At 28.8% G+C, this 19,816-nt stretch overlaps 1 protein-coding gene across 1 annotated transcript; it reads right to left on the reverse strand.

Moving 5' to 3' along the window:
- Nucleotides 1–664: 664 nt before the first annotated feature.
- On the reverse strand, nucleotides 665–18,187 carry Phum_PHUM018560 (Endoprotease FURIN, putative; the record flags this gene model as incomplete). The annotated part of the gene is made up of 14 exons (XM_002422801.1): nucleotides 665–885; nucleotides 964–1,233; nucleotides 1,313–1,512; nucleotides 1,598–1,874; nucleotides 2,153–2,424; nucleotides 2,517–3,024; nucleotides 3,060–3,299; nucleotides 3,388–3,546; nucleotides 3,705–3,868; nucleotides 3,970–4,252; nucleotides 4,352–4,628; nucleotides 4,718–4,890; nucleotides 5,237–5,396; nucleotides 18,080–18,187. 14 exons carry the CDS (start codon nucleotides 18,185–18,187, stop codon nucleotides 665–667), a joined length of 3,312 nt encoding a protein of 1,103 aa, XP_002422846.1.
- Between the last annotated feature and the right edge of the window lie 1,629 nt (nucleotides 18,188–19,816).

A 19,816-nucleotide genomic window follows, 5' to 3' on the forward strand; every position in this document is an offset into this window, starting at 1 on the left:
CAAATTTAAATTAAAAAGATAATGACAGGAAAATAAAATAAAATAAAAACTTTCCGACAACGCAAATTGAAAAAAAAAAAAAAAAAAACAAAAAAAAAATTTAAAAAAATCGTCCAGCGACTTAGAAAAAATAAAAAATTTTTTTTATTCGCGTGTTTGTCCGTTTGTTTGTCCGTTTGTTGTTTGTTTTTTTGATTTGATCGAAAGTTATACAAAAACGCTCCGTTTATAAAAAGTTAATTTTTCGGGGGAAAAAATTATTATTATTATAAATATATCGACGATAATCCGATCGGAATTTATAAAATTTTCATATTATTATTACTATTATTATTATTATTATCGTTTTATCTTCTGCTTCCGTTTGAAATTATCACAAAAGAAAAAAATAAAAATAAAAATACATATATAAAAATAGAAAAAAAAAAAAATTATTGTTTAACTTTTAACTACGTCCTGACAAACAATGGCTCCTCTTCATCGGTATCCGATATTTCTTCATTAAGTGTTATTTTTTCTAGGCATCCGGTACGTTCGCTGTGACCGCCGTTATTATCCGATGGTACTTTTACGTAACCGGAATCTTCAGGTTGATTCCAAAATGATTTCGAACGTACCTGAAAAAAAAAACGTGTCATTTTTTAATCGTTGTTATTTTTATTAATTAATAATTTGTGTTGGTGTTTTTTTTTTTTTTTACTTGTAAAATTGTAAATATAATTCCGAAAAGTAAAACTATTGTTCCGCAAAAAGCTACGGCGACGGCGGTAACGGAATTTAGAGCCAATGAATTTTGTGCTCTTTTAGTTTGTGATGAATATTCACCGGGTTCGGCGCTTGCGGCTATCCTTCTTTTTCCGGCTGGACTTGAATTTATGCAATTTCCTGTAAAAAAAAAAAAAAACAGAAAAATTACGTTTCGCGATAGGTTTTATGTATTTTGGTTATGAAAGGTTGACAAACCTGTTTCCTTGTCGCAATGACAACAATTTTGCTGTTCGGATTGTGTACAACAAGCAACGCATTGATTGTTTTGAGAATCTAAATGTAGGGGAAACAAACAAGCTAAACAGGAAAATGCTCCGGGACCGCTACACATATGGCAGGATTCGTGACAAGGTTTGCATAGTTGTGTTGGAGGATCGTAATATTGGGATCCTATGCATTCCATACATAGTCCTCCATCGAGCATGTAATGTGGAGGACATGATGTGCACTGTAGCGGTCCTTCACCTGTCAACAGAAAACATTTGAAAAATTTTTTTAATAATTTTTTATTAACTATTTTCTCTCCATCGTAAATTTTTTTTACCTTCGCAGGTTCTGCAAAAATGATGACATTTTTGACATCCGTATTTAGCTTTGAAAAAACCTTCCGGACATTCTGGATAACATTCACCGGCGGCTAATTGCCAACCGGCTGGGCACGTTATGCAATGATCACGTCTTGGACCTGAGCAGGTTTTACAAGAAAGGTAACACTTAGCACAAACTCCTCGATCGCTGTAGTATCTGTAAAAAAAAAAAAACCATTTACGTTAAAAACGGAATTTTTACGGAGAGGTTGCATTTCCGGTTTGAAAATTTTCACACTCACCCGTCGGCGCACACGGATCTACATTCGCCACTTTGTAATTGAAGACCTGTCTCGCAAGAAGTACAATTCAATCTAGATACGCATGATTTGCATGTGTGCAAACAAGGTACGCATTGTCCTTGTTCCATGTAAGTACCGTCTAGGCACCCTTGTAGGCATTTGCCGTTTTGTAAAAGGAGCGAAGAAGTGCAAGACAAACATCCTTCTTCTCCTCCGGATGCGCATGTCTCACAAGTGGAATGGCACGGTCGGCAATGTGACCCATCGAAATATTCGGCTGTAAATTTTAAAAATTTCCATATAATCGAAACTTTTTTTTTGAAAAATTTCAAAAGAAAAAAGGTTTTGGGTGAAGGTGCAAAAAAAAATCAAAAAAAGAAAAACTTACCGTAATCGCGGGATAAAAAACTGGGTAAGAAAAGAAACAAAGATCTTCGAAAAGGAAAAACAAAACTTTCAAACGTTCTGATAGGAAAAAAGGATGAGAAAAGGTTAATGAAAATCATTCATCATTATCATCATAGCAAAAAAGGTTTGAAATCGAAAAAGACTTACAGGAATCACATTTGACGCTACCAATGGGCACGCATTTTCCTTTTTTATTTAACGTCCAGTCTTTCTCGCAAGTTAAACATAGAGAATTGCTACACGTTTCGCAACCTCTCGGACAACTAAGACACTCTTTTCTTTTTTTATTAGCGTAATGTCCAAGAGGACAAGTCGTTAAACATTGTCCGTTAAACGAATATCTTCCACGTTTGCAAGTAATGCATTGTGTTTCGCTGGATCCGTTGCAAGTTTCGCAAGACGAATGACAAGATGCGCAACTAAAAAAAAAAAAAAAGGGGGAACCGGAAGAGGCGAACGTTAAAAGGGGAACAGTTATATTGACAGAAAAAGAATAACGCGTTCAACTTACTTGTAATCTTCCGTTTCGTACGAATATATCGGACAAGCTGCATAACATTTATTATCGAACATGACCAAATGATGATCGCAACTTGTACAATAATCGGGACGATCGACGCAAGATGCACAATTCGGTTGACAGGGAACGCAAGTGTTCTGTTCGGAATTTTCGTAGTAACCATCTGGACATTGTTGTATGCAAACGGCCAAATCCGTGACTCTCAAATGAGCTGGAGCGCATTTCAAACAAGAATCTTGTCCTGGTCCTGCGCATGTTTCGCACGATTCGTGACACGGCCAACAAGCTCCTCCCTGACTTGGAAAACTTCTCGGAGGACACCTGCTCACGCAAGTGTTGTCCAACTGATAATGTTTACAACTGACGCATTGCGTGGGTCCTTTACCGTAGCAACCTTGCGAATCGCATTCCGGATCGCAATTATTGTGAAGGAGTACTTTTATTCCACTTTTATCATCTCCATTAATCAAATTATCTTGAAGATCGTCGAGTTTTTCGTCTGGTAAATCGTAATAATTATTTATGTTGTATAACCAGAAGATGATTTGAATATTGTGAAATACTTACCGAATGGCGAAACTGCCGTGGATTTAATTTCACTTCCTTGTCCGCTATAAATATTCGGATAATTTTGAAAATGATTAAAACCACTACTCAAGTAATAGGGTTGTTCTTGAGGACGTGGAAACGCAAAAGGTTTCGATGCTGGAGAACGAAGTCTGATGGGATTTGTAACGGTACCGTAAAAAATCAATTGCCATTTTTTCAATATACCTAAAAAACAAAAAAAAATTTAAATTTTTTTTTTTTTTATAAAAAATTCTCCAGGAAAGAATAAGAAGAAAGCGAGTAGGTTGGTTACCCGGTTGATTAAGGTGTCTGTTTCCGGTATTGATTATTTGTAAAGTCCATCTACCCTCGGCTTTTTCACCCCAATAGTGTACGCTTAAAAATGGCCAATCGTCAAAATTTGATGCTGCCACGTCTCTGGGCCTTTCGAATAAAAGCGTGGACGTAGTCCCTGGAAAAAATGAAAAAATTCCATAATGAAATGAAAAAGTTTTCATGTGAAAATTCAGTTTATTGTTAAACCGATACATGAAGTTAGCGGAACGTTAATTTCCCTGGAAAATTTTCTTTTTTTTTTTTGGTTCCAGCATAAAGAGTCAAAATATTTACCCATAGGTGAAGTTAATAATATACGTAAATTTCCTCTTGGCAAAAATCTTAAAGAAATTTTACACTGAACGTGTTCCAAAAACCGAACTTCGTTCACCGTGTCGCTACATCCGTTAACGTCCATGTGAAGCTGGAGAGTTTTTCCATGGATCGGTTCTATTTTTCTATAAAAAAAATAAAAATACGATTTCGTTAAACGATTTTATTTGACCTTCGACCCGTCCGTGAATGAATGAAGCGAAAAATTGTTTTCGTTGTAACTTACCTTTCTTCGTTTATTTCTTGTGATTTACAAATGTGCTGCGGCGGAACTGTTGTCCATTGTTCCGCTAAATTTACCATAGCAGCAGCGTCCATGAGACCGTATCCAAATTTATGACTTACTTTTCTTTTCACTCCATTAACCGCCCATCCAGATTCTTTTTCAAGTGGACCGGGACGAGATGAAAGTAAAACAAGGTATTGCATGTCTCTCCACGTTAAATGAGGATTTGCTTCGAGAGCCAAGGCACAGATTCCGGCAGCGAGGGGAGCGGAGGCTGAAGTACCTGAAATATTAAAAAAAAAAAATTATGATATTTTTTTTTGATTTCTCACTCGTTTCCGGTCGATGAAGAAATAATAATAATAATAATAATACGGCTCACCCGTGTGTTCGACGGTACAAATATGATCGGGTCTAAGTTTTCCATCCATATCGACGGTGGCGACACTTTTATCATGTCCGGGAGTTCCCGAACTATAAGTTGTTGCTAATGTCGAAGAACATTCTTCTAAATACCAAGGTTTAAAACCACCCTGGGTTGCCGAACTTATAGATAGAGTAAATATACTATTTGTGTAACCATCGCAATTACACGAATCCGTATGTCTTCCACCGTTTCCGGATGCCCAAACAAAAATCGAACCTTTTCCTTTTCGTCCCTTAAGGGAATAAAAAAAAAAAACAAATAATTTTTTTTTAAAAATCCAACCAAACTTCGAATAAATCAAATTAAATTAAATTAACGTACATTTGTAACGCCGTAAATAAAAGCTCTTCTCGCAAGTGGACCTGGTCCATCGACAGTTTTCCCATCGTCTTCGGGTCCCCAAGATGCGCTATATATATCAATAATGTCCGGATTTAAACCGAGAGCTTTTGCTTCCACGGCATCATTAACGGTTCCATCTAACATTCTTACACCTGAGAACGAAAAAAAAAAAAAAAAAAATATTTATGATTCAATTCCTTTAATCAATTCCCTTCTGCTTTTAAATTATTACTTATTCCAACTGGATGATGATAATAATAATAATAAAAGTTTAAACTTGGTTTAAAGTTTAAAAAATGCCATTCAATAAAAAAAAAAAAAAACAAGAATTAAAGAATTTTGTATATTTAAATAATTAATATTATCATTTCCGGTTCATTTATGATTATTTTCAATATGGCGGCGTTTGCGTTGGATGAGGTGAAGGGACGGGGGGAGTGGATGGGGGGAGAGGGACGAAGGGAGGAAGAAAAGTGAGAAAATTTTTGATGATTTTACCTCCTATGCTCGCATTATAAGCAACTCCTATACCGCAAAAATCATTGAAAGCAACGGCGGCAACTTCTCCAGCACATCTAGTTCCATGTTTATTGTCTCCATTATCTCTTGGCATCGGATCATCGTCGTTATCATTAATATCAGTGCTAGCTCCTCTGTGCTGTAAATATAAAATAATAATAATATTCATTTATCGTGATTGTCGTTTTATAATTTTTTTTTTTCCCCCCTGAAACCGGAAACGATTTTCGATTTTAACTATTTATTATAATCGACGACAGGAAGTGAAAAAAAAATAGGGTGGAGAGGTGAAGATAGAGAGGGAAGAAGAGATTGAGAGAGAGGAAAAAAGAGAGTGAGAGAGAGAGGGTTAAAAGGTTTTTTTTTTTTTTAAATGACTGACTCGGTTTTTACTTTTTATTTTTCTTCTTAAATATTTTTTTGTGCGTGCGTGTGCGTGTGTGCGTGAAAAAGTAAAAAACTTTTTCCGGTTAATAATTCAAAAGATGTAATTATCCAAGAAATTATTTTTAACGTTTTCAAAAAAAAAAAAAGAAGAAGAGTAGAAGAATTTTATATATAAATATTTAAGAGAAAAAATTTATTTTTCGTTTCAATTATTCGAAAAGTGGAAAAATTGACATTCCTGTTTGTTACTCCACACATTTTTCCTTCGGGATTTTTTTTTTAAAATAAAAATTATAAGGCGTTTAAATAAACGTTAATCATCATAATCATCATCATCATTATTATCGTCGTTAAACAAAAAAAAAAAAAAAAAAAACTCCACGATCGACTTCATTTTTTTTTATTTTATTCGGATGAAAGAGGAAAGAGAAAATCTTTAAGAAAAAATGGGTGACGGCCCGTGACGTAAGAGTGAAACAAAAAAAAATGGCGGCGGCGGCGGTGGGGGTTGAAGGAGGAGGGAAAGGAGGGGGAGTGGGTGGAGAAAGAAAAAAAAAGGCTTTTATAATAAAATAAAATGTTCGAACGTTGAAACATTTTTTATGTATCGGTTATACAAAACAATTTATTAGAAACTTTTGCCAAAGACCAGCAATTTAAACGTATAAATCTTTTAAAAAAAAAAAAAAAAAAAGAAAGAAAAGAAAAAAAAGGAAGTGGAAATAAAAACCGGAAACGACGAGCCAAACTATTTTAGTATGAAAAAAAAAAAATGTTTGTTTCTTCCCGTCGTCCGACATATATTTTCTTTTTTTTCTTTTTTTTTTCTGCTTCCACATGCATTCGTCCCTCGAGCAAGTCGGGGGGAAAAAATGTGCATAATAATAATAATAATAAAAAGCATTTATCCCGCGGGAGAAAATAAGACATGGGAGAAATCCAGGGAAAAAAAATTGAATTAAAAAAATGAGTTTGAAATTGATTTAATATAAAAAAAAAAAGAAAAAAATTTTCTCGAGATTTTTTTTTTATAGAAGAAGAGGAGGGGGAAGAGTGGAAAGAGGCGGAGAAAAAAGGGAAACGTGGAAAGAGGAGGGAAGAGGGAGAGAAAAAAGGTAAAAAACCCAAATCGATGACAAGTAAATAAAAGTAAATTAAAATAAAATAAAATAAAATCATTCCTTCGAGAAGGAAATTGAACCATTCACATCGAAACCTTTTTTTTCTTTTTTACACGCGCACACACCCACTCACAAACGCACAAAAGCACACGATGTGTTCCCCCAACCCCCTCCTGCCTCACCCTCACCAGTATTGTCACAAACAATTTATCCTACACTTTTGTTCCCTTTTTTTTTTTAGTTTGCCAGGCGAAAAAAAACGGATATTGACATGTTTTTTTTTTTTAAAAGACAAAAATAAAAAAAAGCCTTCGGCTGAAATTAAAAAATGAAAAAAGAAGAGAGAGAGAGAGAGAGAGAGATTGTATACGATTCAAATCATAAAGTGAACGAGAGGTAGAGAGAACAGGAGATGGAAACAGAAGAAAGAAAATAGGAGATAAAAAAAGAAGAAAGAGAGAGAAAAAGAGAGAACAGTAGATGGAAAAACAAGGAAGAGAGAGAGAGAAAGAAGTAAAAAAATAAATACATAAATACATAGAGAAAAAACTAAAAGACCAGAGCAAAAAAGAGATAGAGATAGAGAGAAACATTTTTTGTATGGGATTAAAGTTAAAATGTGTAAGAGAGAGAACGAGAGAGAAAGAGAGAGAGAGAGATGCAAAAAAAAGCTGAACACGTATTTTTTTTTTTTCGGAAAATTATATATATATATTTATTCCAGAATGATAAAAATTATCTTAACTAATTAAAGCAATAATTTTAAAAACTGGAATCTACTTTGTGTTTACATAATTTATATTTATTATTTAAAAGAGAGTAAAATTTAAACTATTCAACAATTATTTCCATTCTCTCTCTCTCTCTTTTTCTCAATTCGAATCCGATATTTATTTATTTATTTATTTTATTTTTATTTTTATGGGGTTAACGAAAAAAAAGGAAAAAAGGAAAAAAACCTTTTTCCCATTTCCAGTTTTTATTTAAAAAAAAAAAAATTTTTTTTAAATAAATATTTTAAAAATATTTTTACTTTAAAAATTAAACACGTTTCGTTAATCTCTTAGATTTTTCCAAAAAAAAAAAAAAAAAAAAAAAACGTTCTGGAACATCTCTTCTTCGTAGGAAAAAAAACTGGATTTTTCCAGTAAAAAACGAAAATCGAAGTAAAATTATTCATTTCGAAAGCGAAGAAATTTAAAAAAAAAATATAAAAAAAACCGGAAAATTTAAAGAGTGAAATAAAAAAGAGATAGAAAAAGAGTGAGAGAGGGAAGAAGAGAGAAGAGGGGAGAGAGGGGAGGAGAGAAAAGAGAGAGAGGGGAAGAGAGAAAAGAGAAAGAAAAAATAAAAAAAACGTGCTTTGTTCGGCACATTTGAGCCCAAAAACATTAAATTCATGCATTTGGCAAAGTATTTTTATCATCATCATCATCATCATTATTATTTCCTCATATAGATAAATTTTTGTTCAAAAATTTCTAGAAAACATTTTAAACATCCGCGAAATATTTCAGGTACCGAGAATTCAAATGGATTTTTTTTCCTCCCCCCTGTCTCTCTATCGTATAATTAATAATTTCAAAATCGGAAACGCGAAAAAAAAAAAAATTTAAAATTCAAAAAGTTTTTCCAGTTTTCTCCAGTCATTAAAAAAAAATAAAATAAAATTTTCAATATTTTAAACAAGGCATACGAAAAGATAAACAAACAAACAAACAAACGAAAAAGGTAAACAAGTCAACAAAAAAAAAATTTCTTTTTCCGGGTCAACGTGTATGTGTGAGTGTGTCCAGTCCGGATGACCTTTTTCCGTAATAATAATAATAATAAATTTTGGACAAAAAAAAATCTTTTAGTATACACACACACGCATAATTATAAATTTATAAAAAAAAAGGTTTCGTTTACAAAGTTGCGACAATTTCGTAAAAAGAATAAAAATAAATCGAAAACCGAATCCGGTGAATAATTTTCTTTTTTTTGTTTTTCCAGACAATTTTTTTCCAGTTTAAACAACAATTTTATTAATATTTAACGATATCCGGTTGTTCGAAAGCAAAAAAAAAAAAAAAACATTTGAATATTTTAAATAGAAAATAAAATATAACGATAAATAAATTAAATTTAATTATTTACATATAATAAAATAAAACTTTTTTCTTTTCCCGCCTTTTTTTTAGTTTTTTAATTTCAAAAAAAAAGGCGGGAAATGAAAAAATTTAAATAATTAAAAAAATCTTTTTTTTTTTCGTTTTTGTTTTTTTTTTGTTTTTCGTCCCCCCCCCTTCCCAATAATATTCGAAGCAAAAGAGAGAGAAAAAATTAAAAATTAAAAACATCAAAAAATTGTCTTTTGCTTTTTTTAAAAATTTATATAAAAACAAAATTCTATTTACACTTTTTTTTTGTATTTTTACACCGGCTCTTATAAAAAAAAAAAAAAAAGTGTCAATAGAAAAACTTTTTCATAATAAAATATACATGAACGAATTTTTTTTTTTTTTAGTTTCTTCTGCTTTTTCTTTACTCCCCCCATCTTCCCCACTCTTTCCTTTCCCCCGTTTTTTTCTTATTAAATAGTTATAAAAGTTTTAACGACTTTGTAGGAAAAAAAAAATTTTTTTTTTTCTTTAAATTAACTTAGCGAATGCAAGGACGAAAATGTCCTACGAAAAAAAAAGGAAACTTTTCCGGATGGAAAACTTATTATTATTATTATTATCATTAACAATATTATTTTTATTATTTTAATTCGAATCACTTTTAATTTATTTTTATTTAAAATTAAAAAAAAGAATTTTTTTTTTTTTTTTACGGTTTCATGGAAAAGAAGCTTTTAACTTTTTTTCTCCAGCAGAAAAGATTAATTATTATTGTTATATATATGAGAGTGTGTGCGTGTGTGCGTGTGTGCGTATGTATTTCGTTTTTTAAAAAAATTTTTTTTTTTTTTTTTTTAAGAGAAAATAAATAAATTTTTTTAACGGATTTAAAACCTTGTTTCATTTTTTAGTTTTCCTTTAAAAAGAATTTATGACTTTTTTTTTCTTTCTTTTTTTCTTTTTCAATCCGCCTATTTGTCTCTTTCTCTTTCTTTCTTTCTTTTTCTTTTCTTTTTCCTTATTTTTTTCTTTCTTTCTCTCTTTATCCGTCTGCTTTTTAATCTTTTTATTTCTCTCTCTCTCTTTCTATAACTGTCTACTATTCACTCTTTTTTCCATTCCCTCTCTGTCTCTCTCTTTATCCGTCTGTTCTCTTTTTTTTTTTGCCTTTTTCTCTCGGTATACTATTCACTTCTTTTTTTCCCTCTTTCTTTTCAATCCTAATTTCCTCTCGTTGTTTTTTTTGTTTTTCTCTCTCTTTCTCTTTTTCTCACTTCTTTTTTTTCTGTCTCTTTCTCTCTTTCTCTTTCTCTATCCGTCTGCTATCACCCTTTTTGTCTTTCTCTCTCGGTGAGTTATTCATTCCTCTTTTTCTCTCTCTTTCTTTTCCATTCTCTTCTTCTCTTTCTAATTTTTTTTCCTTATATCTCTCGGTAAAATATTCACTCTTTCTTTTTCCTCTTTCTTTTTCATCCCGTATTTCTTTTTCTGTTTATTCTACTTTTTTTCTCTCTCTCTTTCTCTGTTTTTTTCTTTTTCTTTACCTTCCTTTCTCTTAGTTTCTGTCTCATTGTCTATTCCCCTTTTTTTGTCTTTCTCTCTTTCTCTCTCTGCCTCTTTTTACTCCTGTCCACCACTTGCATCACGCACTCCTCATTTCGTAATTTTTACAAAACTTTTTATTTTTTTAAAAAATTCATTCATTTATATTTCTTCTTTCCCCATTTTTCTTTCTCCCCAATCATAAAAATAATTTTTCGGGCCCCTTTTTAACCCTAATTAAAAATAATAAATTTAAAAAATTAAGTAAGTCTCAGACACTCACATTTTTTATTTATTTATTTTTTTCAAATCAATAATTTTTTATGTAAAAACAAAAAAAAAATCAAAAAACAGTTTAGCCAACGTGATAAAATTTAATACGAAAAAAATTTTTCTAACTACTTTTTCAATCGTTAATTCATATTTATATATGTTATTAAAAAAAAAAAATTTTTTAAACTTGTTAAATTTTATGGAAAAAACGCGATGTAAAAAAAAGAGAGAGAGAAAAGAGGGAAGTAGAGAGAGAGAGAGAGAGTTTGAAAATCACCGGATATAATTTCTTTTTTTATTATTATAATCCAAAAAAAAAAAAGTTCGTTATCGGTTTTAAATACGTCGTAATTTTTTTTTTTTTTAGGGACGATTAAAATAATTTTAAACACGAATTAATATCAATTACGATCGTTTTCGTTCAATTTTATATTTTTTAAAGACTTAAAAGTAGTACTAAAAAGGAATAAATAAAAGGAAAAAAAGAAAGAAAAAGGAAAAATTACGAGAGAAATAAAAAATAAATTTTTTCATTTTTTTAAACGTTTTTTTTTTTTCGTGACCACATAAGCCAGATTTTCCCCAAAAAAAAATTTTTTTTCTTTTACTTTTAAAACTCTAACCGAATTTTAGGTTATAATTTTCTTTTTTTTCCTTTTTCTTCTTCTTCTTCTTTATCCCATAATAAAATATAAGTTAAGTTAAAGAAACAAAAACAAAAAAAACAAAACGTATTTATATATATATATATATATATATATATATATATATATTTTTTTTTTTTTTTTCTTGTTAAAAAAAAAGTTTCAGACTTAAATAAAGTCTATTTTCTTTTTCTTCAGCACAAAAACTTTTCCCTAAAGCGTTTCCTTATTTTTTCTTATAAAAATGCGGGGAAGGAAGAAGAAAAAGAAAATCATCATCATCATCATCGTCATCGTCATCATCGACGTCATAGTGGAATCAAACGATATTATTTAAACAGATCAATGAAAATGCAGATGTAAAGAAAAGGCATTTTATCGCGTATTCATGTTTTTTATATTCTGTTAAAATGAAAATAAAAGAGAGAGGGAGAGAGTGTGAGAAAGAAAGAGATGAAAAATGCGAATTTTCTCTCCGACAAAAAATTAAAATTAATATAAAAAATTTTTTCTTCTTTTTTTTTTTAATAATAAAAAACGGTTAAATTTATCGAAATAATTAATTTGCTTATGTAAAAAAAAAGAGAGAAAAAAAACAAAATTTAATTACGTACGGTTGATGTAATAATATTAAAAATAATGATAATAATAATAGTAACAAAAAAGGGTTTGGGAAGGGGGAGGGAAAAGAAGAAAAAAAGTTTTCGCGACCGTTAAAAATTTAATTATTTTCTTTTTTTTTTCCTGATGTGTAGAAAACATCGTAAAAAAATTTTTTAATCCCCATTTTTTTTTTTTTTTTAATTTTTCTTTATCGTTATCGATGTTAAAATTTTTCTTCTGCTAGAGTAAAAAATAAATAAATAACTAAAACTTATTTGTTATGCTAAGGGGTGCAATTGTAGGTTTGAAAATGAAAAAAATGAAAAAAAAAGGAAAAAAAACGTCATAATCAACGTCGTCATCATCATTATCATCATTATCATCATCATCATCAGGGATCTTTTAAAATAATTTTTTTTGCTAAGAGTTTTATAAGAAACAAAACAAATTTCGACGCCATTTTCTTTTTTCAATTCGTCCATATTAATTTATTCTCACTCAATTTCAGTAAATTATTTTCCAGTAAATTATCTCAAAACGTTTTTAAATAGCAGAAGAAAAAGTTACTTTTCTTCTTTTTGTTTTTAAAAAAATAATAAATTAAATTATTTACATTTTAAACAAACTTCTTTAAAAACTTTTTATTATTATTAAAACAATCAAAATAAACAAAACGCTGTCGTCCACTCGAATCCTGGATAAAACTAAGGAAAATAAAACTTTTCCAAAGAAAAAAAAAAATTCTTGGAAAATTTTCTCTATCGTTTCTCTCTCGCTCTCCCTCCCTTCCTCTCTCTCGAAAAAAAAAACATCTTTAACTTAATGACCTCTCGAAATGAAGTCTCAAAAAAAAAAAAAACTTAAAAATATTGATACTGCGATAGAGAGAGAAAGAGAGAGAGAAAATACTCGAAACGAGAGTTAATTCGACAAAAAAAAAAAATTTTCTCATTTTTCCAGGAAAAGAAAAGAAAAAAAAAAACGAAACAAATTGATTGTAGATAAGAATCCAATATTGTTAAAAAAAAAAAATAAAAAAAAATTCTGGAACTTTTTCCAGAAAGAAAGAAAATTTCCATAAAATTATTTTCTCATTCTAAACCAGATTCGGTGAAAATTTTTCAATGTAACAATATGAAAAATCGAATCAAAATTTTTCTTTTTTTTTAAACTTTGTTTTTCTTTCGAGATTAAAAAACAAAACAAATTCCAAAAATGAATGAGAATGAATGAATGAGAATGAATTGGAATGAATGAATTATTTACTATGAATTTTTTTTAAAACATTTTCCGAATTTTTTCACAAATAAAAAATGAGTTTTTTTTCTTTTTCTTTCCCCACCCCGCCGCCACCCCTTTCCTACCCCCTACAACGTGTTCCTTTTCTCTCTTTTTAACTTTTTATTTTTCAGCCACGATCTCATCTTCGTCTCTTCTTCTGCCACGTTTCCCGGAAGAAAACAAAACAAAAAAATCAAAAATCGATGAAATTATGATTAATGACTTTTTTTTTTCCCGCCACAACCAAAAATCTTCTGCTTTTTTTAAAATTTAACGCGTGTTTAATAATTGTTTAAATGTTATAATAAATCCTTATCATTTATCACTGATAAACGTCACAAATCGAAAAATCGATAAAAACAATATATAATCGAATTAAAAAAAAAAAATTCCGAGCCGGATTAAAATCCAACCGTTAAATTATTATTATCATCATTTCGTCAGACAAAATTTTTTTTATCTATTTCCGGTTTTAAAAATTAAAAAATACTTATCATCATTCAAATCGTTCCAGAAACTGCTGGAATCAGATAACAAATAATCAAATTCGATTTTTTTGGCTTCATTTTTTATTTTTTAATAATTTATTTATTTATTCATTGAATCGATTCATCGATATATCGATTACCCTTTCGAAACTCGAAAATAAAAATTGTAATAATGACGGACGGACGAGCGGACGGGCAGTCAGTCAGTCAATCAATCAGTCAGTCAAAATCTATTCATCGGCTTTATTTTGATATGTACTCAAATATAATGAGGTAGAATAGAAAAAAAAAAGTATCAAAAATCGTTCTTTTTCTTTCTCTCTCTCTTTAGGGTTCTTATCGAATTTCTCACCATTTTTTTTTCACCTCCATTCCCTCCTCCCAAGAGGGGAATCTCATCTACATTCTTTTTTCTCTTTTCCGTTAATAATGTAAAAAAAAAGAGAAAGAGGGAGGGAGAAAGGGGGAAAAAGAAAAGGTAATAATGAATTCTGAGAAGAAAAGTTTGTCAAAGAAATTTCAATGTTCTTCAAATTAAATTCATTAATGTATTCAAATTATCATCATCATCATCATTATTATTATTATTTTTTTTTTGTTAAAAAAATTAAAAATGTCTAGTCAGATTTCAGAAGAAGGAAAAGAGTAAAAAAAAAAAAAAAACAAAAAAAAAAGGAAAAAATCATAATAATAAGGTAGAGAGAAAAAAAAGAGAGGGAGAAAGAGGGGGGGGAGGAGGAAGAAGAAGAAGGAAAGGGAAAGAGGAAAAGAAAAAAAAAATTTTAAATCTAAAACCACGATAATCCTTTTCCACTTCTTTTTTTTTTTAACCTTTCTTACGTTCTTTAATAATAATTACGTTTGAGTTCAAAAAAAAAAAAAAAAAAGTTTTAAATCACCCAAAATTGTTTTTTTTCTTTTTCTCCTTCCCCTCCCCCTTCCTCCTCTCTTTCCTTACCCCCCAATTTATTTTCTTTTTTTTCTCCAATTATTTTCCAGAAATCAAAAAAAAAAAAAAAAAAAGAAATAAGAAATAAAAAAAAGCACCATAATTTACGTTTTGAAAAAGAAAAAAATTTTAAACCGTGAGACTTATTTTGAAAACACAAAAAAAAAATAAATCTAGAGAGAGAAAGAGAAAGAGTGAGAGTGAGAGAGAGAGAGAGAAAGAAAATTTTTTTGCGTCATTCCAGTCACATCAACACGCATGAAAGGATTTCTATGCAATTTCAATTTATTATATTATTGCAATTCCAGAAGGAAGGAAGGAAGAAAAAAATTTTTTCCAGTCAAAAATAAACTAAAAAAAAAAAATTTCAACGGAATTTAAATTTAAACGAATAAGAAAAAGGATTATTCCTGGAGAAAATTCCTGGAGAAAAAAAAAAATTTTTTTTTTTTTTTACTTCTTCCAAAAGTCGTGACATTTTTATGAAATTTACGTGAGTCGCGATATATATACAAATAAATCAATGTTAAAAATAATTCCGGATGTTTATCCGTAATTTATTTATCGAATGAATGATTGATTGATTGATTGAATGATTTAATGAAAGACAAAAAAAAGTTTACACCGATGGTACTAAATAAACAACAAAAAAAACTACAAGAAAAACTAAAAAAAAAAAAAAATTTAATTTTTTTAATGGGTTTCGAATTAACTTCCGGTTGTTTTCGATTTATTTTCATTTCGGAAAAGAAAAAAAGTAAAACGGAAGAAGAGTGAGAAAAGAAAAAGTATTTCCGGTAAGTACTACGTAAGTAATAAATTTATTTTTTTCACGTTACGTAAACTTGATTTTTTTTCCTTTTTCTTTCTTTTTTCCTTTGAATATACATTTTTTTAAAAAAAACCTTATCCGCTACATTTACTTCCGTTTCCTTCATAAAAAAAAACGTTTTGTTTCCTTTTACTTTAAATTTTCCAAAAAAAAAAATCGTCGAAAAATTTTTTTATTTTTCTTCCAAGTTATAATAAAAGAAAAGGAAAGAAAAAAATTCATTCGATTGCCAAAAGGTTTCAAAAAAAAAAAAAAAGGAAAAAAGGAAAATTTGATTAAATGCCACGCGAAAACAAAAAAAAAAAAAAAAAAAATTAAGTAATTATGAAAGTAATTATGTAGAAGATTTTCCTTTCCTTTCCTTTCCTTTCTTTTCTTTTCTTTTCTTTTTCTTTTTAATTTCATAGTCGATTAGCTTTTTAATTGCCGACTTTGTTTCAATAATAAGAAAAATTATCATTATTATTATTATCATCATCACCGATAAATTTCTTTTTTTTTTTAGAAAAAATTTCGCGAAGCCTTTTTTTTTCTTTTTTGTCAATTTCATTCCTTTTTGTTTTCTTTATTATTATTATTATTATTATTATTATTATTATCAAATGACAATGGTAAGAAAATTTATTAGATGAATTTTTTTTTAATTATAATTAATTATCGAATCATTTTTGATAAGAGTGAGTGACGAATTAGGAGGTTTTAAAATTATTGAAAAAAACAAGAAAGTCCGCCGCCATTTTTTTTTCCTTTTTAGTTTCCGTTTTTACCAAAACGAAATTCAAATTTCCTGTTTTTTTTTTTTTTTTTTTTGTATCGTAATAAAACATTGCGTGTCGTCGTCGTCGTCGTCGTTACGGCAATTTCATTTTCTTCCTTTTATACAAAAAAAAAAGAAGCGACTTTTAATAAAAAAAAAAAAAAAAAATCTTTTTATTTTTCACATGAGAAAACAAAGTAAACATTTTTTTAAAGGAACTAATACTCGACTGAAAGCTTATATGTATATATATATATATATATATATATATATATATATATATATATATATATATATATATATATATATATATATATAATAAAAATAAAATAAAAAACATAAAATAAAAAAACTTTGAAAAAATTCACGCAAAAAAAAAGAAAAAATAAATATGGCGGACGGACGAAAAAATTAAAAACTTTTTTATTATTTTTTTTTCAAGCGTCTCCTCCTCTCTCCCTCTCTCCCCCTCTTTCTCTCTCAATAATTTTCTTTTCCTTCTGAATAAAACGTACGTAATTAATTTTTTACATTACGTAATTAATTAATTAATTAATTTTCCTTACAAAAAAAAAACGCGATCATTTTATTTTGGAAAATAGTCATTAAGCGCGCGAAAATATAAACGTAAAAATTTTTAAAATTAATTCGGGAATTTAACGTAACGCTGCGCCACCGTAGACGGCAACGAGACGAACGGATTTATTTTTAATCACGTTTAATTTAAATGTAACTAATGTGATGCACACACACACTCGCAGCTTTTTGTCTTTTTTTTTTTTAAATATTATTTTGGCAAAAGGGATTCTATATATATCTCATCATCATTATTATTTAAATAAAGGGAAAAGGAAGAAGAAAAAAATTTACGTTTGAAAAATTATTATTATTATTAAATAATATTTCACGCCAATAAAAAAAAAAAAAAAAGTTTTTTTTTACATATATAAAAATGTTTTACGATTTGTACGTGTAAGTAGTGAATGTACTACACGTACGACTTTTACGTGTAACGAAAATTTCCGCCATTTTGAAAAAAATATAACGAATCCCATTTTTTCTATTTCTCTCTCTCTCTTCTCACTTTTCACGATTACGATATTTAAAACCGAGTAGGATTGAAAAAAAAACTCAACGGGTTCACACATTAATATCGTACAATTTATATTTTTCTAGAAAAAAAAAAAACGGTTTGAGAGGGGCGAGGGAGAGGGGAAAAAGATTAAAAAATTTTTTTTTTTGAGGCAACGAAAACCTTTTCGCACCATCAGTTTAAAAATGTAAAGAAAATATTTTAAATTGAAGATCAATATGGCCGACGACGACGACGACGACGACGTAAATTGGTTTTTTTTACCCATTAATGGAAAAAATAAATTTTATGTATTTTTACAAAAAAAAAAAAAAATTTTTTTTTTTTTCCCAATCAATTTCGGAAGTTAAAAAAAAAACAAAATGGCGTCGGTTTTTCTTCATCATCATCATCATCATTTTTTTTTTTTTTCGAAAAAAAATTTATTTTAATATCGAATTGAAAATATTTACACTGATATTCATTTCCCGTCTCGTGGAGAGAAATTCACAAAAAAAAAAAATTCGATTCGAAATTCTATACCTCGATAATAATAATAATAATGATAATAATGATGATTTTAAATTTTGAAATGTTAACGTTCGGGTGTGATAATTAAAATAATTAAAGTATAAAAAAAAAAAAAAAAAAAACGGAAACGAATCCGTTCGAGCGTACATCGAATCCGTACCGGAAATATATATAAAAAGGAAATTTTCCAAAACAGGAAATCGGAATTAATTAATAAAAAATAAAAAAATAACTTACGTAATTGAAAGCTAAATCCGGGTGATTCGTTTGAATGCCATCATCCAATATGGATATGACTACACCTTTTCCGGTGTATCCTTTTTGCCATGCAGGTCCGACGTTCATGTCGTATCCATCTTTGGCACCGCCGTTCTGTTAACAAAAATAATAATAATAATAATGATAAAACCTGCGAATACGTTTTATTAAGATATAAAATATTTAATTCCCAATGTAATATGTGTGCGTGTATACATTCGAGTTAAGAAAACTTGATTTTCTTTTTTTTTGATTAAACACAAACATTTGAAAATTTAGACAAAATAATAACTTTTGGGGTTTTATATCGTCCCAATGCTATTTAAACTTTTTCCTCTTCTTTATTCCATTCCTTTGATTTCTTACGTCAAATAATAATAATAATAATAATAATAATAATAATAATAATAATAATAACATCTCCGGTATTGTGTATTTTTTCTTTTTTCTTATTTTAAATTTTCTCATTTTTTTATATTATTATTATTTATTACACCGTCGTAATATTTCCGGGATAAGATTTTTTTTCATTTTTACGACTTGAAAAGGAGATGAATCATAATTCGCAATGAAAATCAAAGGAAAAAATTATAATAATAATAATTAATTTGATAAAAAAAGAAGAAGAAGGAAAAGGGTAAAATTAAAACACTCGAGTTGATTTGTTAACGGTTTAAAAAAAAAAAAAAAACATTTGACTGGATTTCGGAGTGCGAGGAGCGAGGGGGCGGCTTGGGGGGTGAGGATGGGAAAGGGGGGGCGAAAAAAATTTATTTCACACTCGACTGTCAGAAAAATAAACGAAAAATGTTTCCGAATCCCCCCTCCCAAAAAAAGAGAAATTCGATCCATTCTTTGCCGGAAAATTTTTTTTTTTTATTTACGCAAGAGCAGGAAAAATTAGGTATTGTCATTAAAAAACGACAGGAGCGGGGGAAAATTCAACAGGAGAGAGGGGAAAAACTCAACAGAAGCGAAAATAAACCCGTAAAGATAAGGAGAGAGAGAAAGAGAGAGAGGAAACCCGTTAAATATGCTCGCGATTAATATTTTTATTTTTTCGCTCCAGCGTTTTTTTTTGTTTCTTTTATTTTTCTCGTTTCACCGTAGAAAACAGAGTAAATAATAATAATAATAATAATAATAATAATAATAATAATAATAATAATAATAATAATAATAATAATAATAATAATAATAATAATTTTTTAAATTAATAATTTCAAAGTTTAATAATTTTAAATAAAGAGAAAGAAAAATAAAAAAAAATTAACTCCGAGTAATAATTACATTTTGTCAAACGGGTGACAGGTTGGTGGGTGAGTGAGTGCGACAGGGAAATTATTTCCCTACACATTTTCACTTCCCTTAATTTTTTTCCCCTCCCCTTTTCCCTTTCGCCACGTTTCCGTTCTTCTACGTCAATTATTTGTTTATTATTATTTTTTTTTTTTCAGTCATTTATTAATTTTATCGTTTTCCGATTCGTTTCCCGGCGGTAGGAAAATAAAAGAGAAAAAAAAAAAAATTTAATGAATTAATTAATTAATTAATTAATAACGAGAAGGACGACGATAATGATAATAATAATAATAAATTTTTTTGTTTCTTTTTTGATTTATATAAACGTTGCGGGTAATTAAATAATTTGCGTGTCGCGCAAAAAAAAAATTTTTCGGCAAATACATAAATAAATAAATAAATAAGTCGAAATAC

Source organism: Pediculus humanus, genomic scaffold, assembly GCF_000006295.1.
Source record: "Pediculus humanus corporis 1103172107372 genomic scaffold, whole genome shotgun sequence".
Classification (NCBI taxonomy): domain Eukaryota; kingdom Metazoa; phylum Arthropoda; class Insecta; order Psocodea; family Pediculidae; genus Pediculus; species Pediculus humanus.